Below are 6,035 nucleotides of genomic sequence, written 5' to 3' on the forward strand. Positions count from 1 at the left end.
GTTATGCATTTTAATAAATTTATGAGAATTGATACCCAATTATGAATTCATAATTGAAGATTCATAAAATCAAAATTTTCCTCGTTTCAGGGCACCACCGGAGTTGTTATAATCCTAGAGTCTCCGGACCTCTAGGTAGTTTTGAATAATTATACAATTATTACTAGTGATCAGTTAGTTAATAATCGCTCAATTATCTTAAATCAGTCAGTCAGTCTCATATCTAAAGGGTCAATTCTCTTGGCAGGAACTAGAAATAGGCAACACACACAGCTCTTGATTATATTACAGTGAATTTATTCTCTAACTAAGGTGATAAAAAGATGATTGGATACAGGGAACATAAACATTTGCTGAACAATGAGCCTGGAGGTTCGATTGTGGGAAGCATTTGACTCATACAGCATAGAAGAGCTAATGAAAGTAAACTAATGCTGTGATTTTAGGAGTTAAAATGGGCATCTGATCACAGATCGTGTGTTGAGTCTTACTGCTTGTCGACAGCCTGCTTTTGGCCTGTTGCACGGGTCCCACGCTAGCTGCCGATCCTGGCTTTTTGCTAGGGATTCTCCGGGGTTTCCGTGTCTGATTGAAAACGTCTCCTCCGTCTGGCAATTCGGCTGTTTGCAGGTTTCCTTCGTTGTAGCTGGCGAGACCACGTGGCTTGGTCTGACTTCGGTGAAGTTGGCTCGACGAAAAAGGCTTAAAATGGAACTTGGTCGTTCCTGAATTAGTCCAGTGTAACTTAACGGACTGATAACTTTAACAAACAAAAGAAATAAAGAAAATAAAACAAACTGAAGGCAGATCGATGTCGCGGCACTTCAGGTGTGTAGCTTCAGGCGAACAAAAGGGCCTGTCTCGCTGGCCGAGTCTGGGCGTTGCCTGGCGAGGCACGCCACGCGCGTGCCGAAGCGTCCAGCGAGCCGAGCAGAGCGGAAGAAAGCCAACAGCGACGAGAAGAGAGCGAAGCGAGGTCGCGTGTCGCTCTTTTGTTGCCTGGGGCGTGGTTCCCCAGGGGGCGTCTCAGGTTTCCCAAGGGACTGCCTCTCTAAACTTAATGTTTAAAGAAAAGAAATCTATTTGCGCGTATTATAATCAAATATTTTCCACAATCGAACCTCAATGGTCAGACGGTTGTACTGTTCTAAGCATTTGGTAACAGGAAACAATTGTCACATTATTGGTCAGGATATTTATACATTTAACGGCATTTCCGACGAGGGCATGTAATACTTATTTCGCCCACTTGGGGGAGCTCAGGTTACATGAGGAAAGCTTGGATTAAATCAAAGATCATCTCTACTTAGGAGCCGAGGAATTTTTGTTGATTCATCCTTAAATTCAAGCCAGCAGTTAAGAGTATAGTAAAACATTCCTTTGTCATCATTTCTAAAGGAATTTTGTAGGAAAGTATTATGAACAAGCATTGATTACATTAGATGAAGGAGTGTCTTGCTGAAAATAAACTAACTGCTGAAAAGTAACTTCTTTTCAGCACTAATATCAACAACAGATAGCAACAACAGTTTACATAACTACTCAAATAGAGGCAAACGTAACCAGGTAACTAAAGATTTAATTAAACTTAATTAAATGCTTTGAATCTTTGGAGACTGCAGTCCTTTGTCATCCAAAGTTTGGCGTCTGGACCATGTCACACTTGGGTGAGACAGGGGTTTTCCTTTTTGATGTGGTAATAAACAAAGAATAAGGTCAGTTGCCACGGAAATGTGTGTGGGGGGCCAGTTTTGATAGGCTGTTCAGGGAAATGCCAATGGCTGGTTTGTGTCCCTTTGTCAGTTTAACAGTCAGGCCCCGCTATCAGCTTCGGAATCAAAAAGGTGCCAGTTTTATGGTCGGGATAGCACTAAGAGAAAGCAACTTTGACCCCTCCCCTTCTTCTCTGGGGAGGAGAAAGGAATTTAGGGTAGCTCCAAATTTATTCAATATAAAATGCACAAATCCACACCGTTGTTCACTACAACATGCTCAAAAAATTTGAATATCATGGAAAAGTTCATTGTAAGCACCAGAACCAGACTGAGAGATTAAAGGCTCAGGTGTTTAAAATCATTCCTGTATGGAGATACTGGAGTAATCATGAAGATATATTTCACTTAATGTGTAATGAATGTAGAATATATGAAAGTTTCACTTTTTGAATTAAATTACGGAAGAAAATGAACTTTTTAAAATTTTTGAGATGCAGCTGTATATGTCTGCATGTGTTTGCCTCTGAGATAATGTAATACTTTCTTGCTACAGTCAGGGTAGACACAGTCGTCCTATAACTTTGCTTCACGTTCCTCTTGTTCTGAACCCAATTCTTGTTCATGGTCTAATTTTTCTGCTGCCATTATGCTGCGTTACTAAGACTAAATTGTGAATGACAGCTTAAGGTGGATATTCTGCTGCGGATTCTAGATACAGCAGGATGGCACATCGTATTGACATCATCTGAAAGAATTTGCCTTGATCATGGCAATTCGCACCGACTCAGTGGTCATTAAATGTTAAGCAAAAGCTGAGGTACAGAATAACTGAAGAGTGAATTTTAACAGAATTTCACTTTAGATCTGATTCAGCTTTCTTTCACTGACGACAGTGCACCTGCTGAGTTAAAGCTGAAAAATTGCGCAGGCCAGCTTCGCTCAGCATTAATGATGTTCCCCACTGAGTGCACTGAATGTCATCTGATTTTACTAAAGCAGAAGTTCAAGAGCATTTAAAGTGCAAGAGGTTAAAATTAGGTGAAATTACTAAACTATTCAGTATAGAATCTGGGAACTCGCTCTCTTGTCTCTCTTTTCCAATGTAAGATATGATCCGGGAAGTCAAGCAAGCTTTATTAGGTTTACTCAACCACAGTATGTGTCATATTATTGGGATCCTGTTTCCACCATACCAGGTTATTGATTTAAAATAATAAATAGTGTGATATTAAAATGAAGAAATAGAGGCCAGGTCTGTTCATTCATCAGAGCATGGAGTTTGCTACCAAACGTGCTTGGCTTTAGATCATGAGAGTCTGTGTCTCGGCCGTCTCTGCTGAGGGCAGGGAGAATGCAGTAATGACAGAGTGTAATTCACAGAAGTACTGTGTATAAAGAGAGTACACCTGTGTACAAGAAATTCATCTTTCTCTCTATCACACACACAAACAAAGCAAAAAAAACACTGAACACATAAGTTCCACATAGGTTTTATATTTTATAAGAATTTTAAACATGTCAGGCTACATTTTTACTGACTTGAAATACATTTTCAGTATTTATGTGAGTATTTACAGCTGTGTCTTGGTGTATGACATACCATTTATTGGAAAACATGCTAGATCTGGATCTGATTCCAGTTGATGTGTGTATTGTCCAGGTGGGAGTACGATGAGAGTTACTGCGAGGCGGTGAAGAAAATGCCTCCATACGATGCAGGACCAAGGCTGCTGGACGTCATCGACACAGCCATATTTGATTATCTCATTGGGAACGCTGATCGGCATCACTATGAGAGTTTCCAGGATGATGGCGGTGCCAGCATGCTCATCCTGCTCGACAACGCTAAGAGGTGGGTAGTGATGTGGGGGATTTTAACAATAAAGATCAATTCTTGTGTCCTCTTATTTTTTTCACTTTTTATAATAACAGATCATCATTTCCCCCCATTCTTAGTATAGCCCAATATCGCAAATCACAAGTTTTCCTCAAGGGGCTTTAAACTCTGTACAGTATGTTAGTAACAGAGTTACACTAATAAACAATCAAAAAGAAACAAAAACAAGATTTTTCAATGATATGGGCGAATCCAAATGTTCATTGTAAAATTCATTGGAAGTTCTTCATAAACGTAACTGTTTCACATTGGACACTAAAATTAAACCACATTGGCACAAAAGGGAGATTACTGTCAATGGACGATTATCAGTTTAACCGGTGATGTCACAAAAAATATGAGTTTTGCAACATTAACATGAAAAATAAATAAATTTGACTCTGGGGACAGAAAGCAAACCTGCCCCAGACGACCTGAGAGGTCTGGATGGTTCATAACGAAGCAGAAGATCAGAAATGTGTTTTGGCCCTGAACCATTTAGTGCTTTATAAACTAACAGCAGGATTTTGAAATCAATTCTTTGACATACAGGAAGCCAATGTAAAGACCTCAGAACTGGAGTGATGTGATCCACCTTTTTGGTCTTAGTGAGGACTCAAGCAGCAGCATCTTGAATCAGATGCAGCTGTCTGATGGATTTCTTAGGGAGCCCTGTAAGGACACTGTTACAGTAGTCAAGTCGACTGAAGATAAATGCATGGATCAGCTTTTCCAGGTCTTGCTGAGACATAAGTCTTTGTAAATGTCTTAATGTGGCTCCTCAAATTCAGGTCTGAGTCCATGACTACACCAAGATTTCTGGCTTCATTTGTGGTTCTTAACATTACAGATTGAAGTCGAGCGCTGACTTTCAATCGTTCCTCCCTGGCTCCAAAAACACAATAACTTCAGTTTTATCTTTGTTCAATTGAAGAAAGTTCTGGCACATCCAGCCGTTGACCTGCTCAATACAGTTACTAAGCACCCGTATGTGATCATAGTCCCCTGGTGAAATGTTTATGTAAATCTGTGTGTCATATGCATAATTATGGTAACATATTTTGTTGTTTTACATATCTGAGCCAGTGGAAGCATGTAAAAGTTAAACAAAAGAGGCCCTAGAATGGAGCCTTGGGGAACTCCACATGTCATTTTTGTCAACTCAGATGTGTGATTACCTATAGACACAAAGTAGTCCCTGTCCTTCAAGTAGGATTCAAACCATTTTAGTACTGTGCCAGAAAGTCCAACCCAGTTTTCAAGTCTGTCTAGTATGTTGAGGTCGACCGTGTCGAATGCAGCACTGAGATACAATAATACTAAGACAGAAATTGGATGTCATTGAAGACCTAAACAAGAGACATTTCAGTGCTGGGCTGTGGTCGAAAACCTGACTGGAAGACATCAAAACAGTTATTTAGTGCCAAGAAAGCACTAAGCTGTTGAAAAACAGCCTTTTCAATGATTTTACTTAAAAATGGGAGATTTGATTTGAGCCTGTAACTGCTCATTAGTGACCTCTCTAGATTACTCGTTTTTAAGAGTGGCTTAATGACTGCAGTTTTCAGGGCCTGTGGGAAAAAACCTGAGAGGGGAGACATGTTGACAATTTGTAGTAGATCTGAGGCCATGCATTTAGAAACATTTTTGAAAAAACCTGTTGGCAGAATATCAAGGCAGCATGAGGAGGATTTCAGATGTTGTATTATGTCCTCCAGGTTTTTATGGTTAATAGAATCAAATTGTCTCATGCTATATGAATTGTTTTTAAGTGGACACAGGGACAAGATATATCCTGTTACTGACACGGAGGCACTGATTGTTTGTCTAATTGTTTGAATTTTGTCTGTGAAGAAGGAGGCAAATTCATTGCAGGCCCTGGTGGATAGAAGTTCAGAGGCTACAGACACAGGAGGGTTGGTTAGCCTGTCGACAGTAGCAAACAGGGTACGTCGATAATTAGTGTTTTTGGTGATGATGTCAGAGAAGAAGGACCGCCTTGTTATTCTCTCTTTACAGATGTCATAATGAACCTGGAGATTTGTTTTCCGCCACCTGCGTTCAGCTTTTCGACACTCTCTTTTTTGAGTTCTAACCAGCGTGGCATTTCTCCATGGAGATCGTCTCGGGTTACGTATGTAACCCTGGTTCCCCGAGAAGGGGAACGAGACACTGCGTCGGTTACGACACTATGGGAACGCCTCTAGGCGTAGCAGGTCTGAACGTGAATGAAATCACTCCAATCCTATTGGCTTGTTGCTAGAACGGTAAGGTGTGACGGAATAACCGGAGGAGTATAAAGCACACCTGTACACACTCATCATTAGCTTAAACTATGAAGCAGGCGCTTCAGGCGGGGAGAGAGGTGCGGCGGGCCGACACAGTGTCTCGTTCCCCTTCTCGGGGAACCAGGGTTACATACGTAACCCGAGACGTTCCCCTTC

At 40.8% G+C, this 6,035-nt stretch overlaps 1 protein-coding gene across 1 annotated transcript in view; it reads left to right on the forward strand.

Moving 5' to 3' along the window:
* Positions 1-3,358: 3,358 nt before the first annotated feature.
* The window catches only part of fam20b (FAM20B glycosaminoglycan xylosylkinase), a 10,870-nt gene continuing 8,193 nt past the window's right edge, over positions 3,359-6,035 (forward strand). The window contains exon 1 of the mRNA XM_046050017.1: positions 3,359-3,567. Coding sequence (XP_045905973.1) covers positions 3,359-3,567 — 209 coding nt within the window. The remainder of the gene's footprint in view (positions 3,568-6,035) is intronic.

This window comes from Micropterus dolomieu, linkage group LG05 (assembly GCF_021292245.1).
Source record: "Micropterus dolomieu isolate WLL.071019.BEF.003 ecotype Adirondacks linkage group LG05, ASM2129224v1, whole genome shotgun sequence".
NCBI classification, from domain to species: domain Eukaryota; kingdom Metazoa; phylum Chordata; class Actinopteri; order Centrarchiformes; family Centrarchidae; genus Micropterus; species Micropterus dolomieu.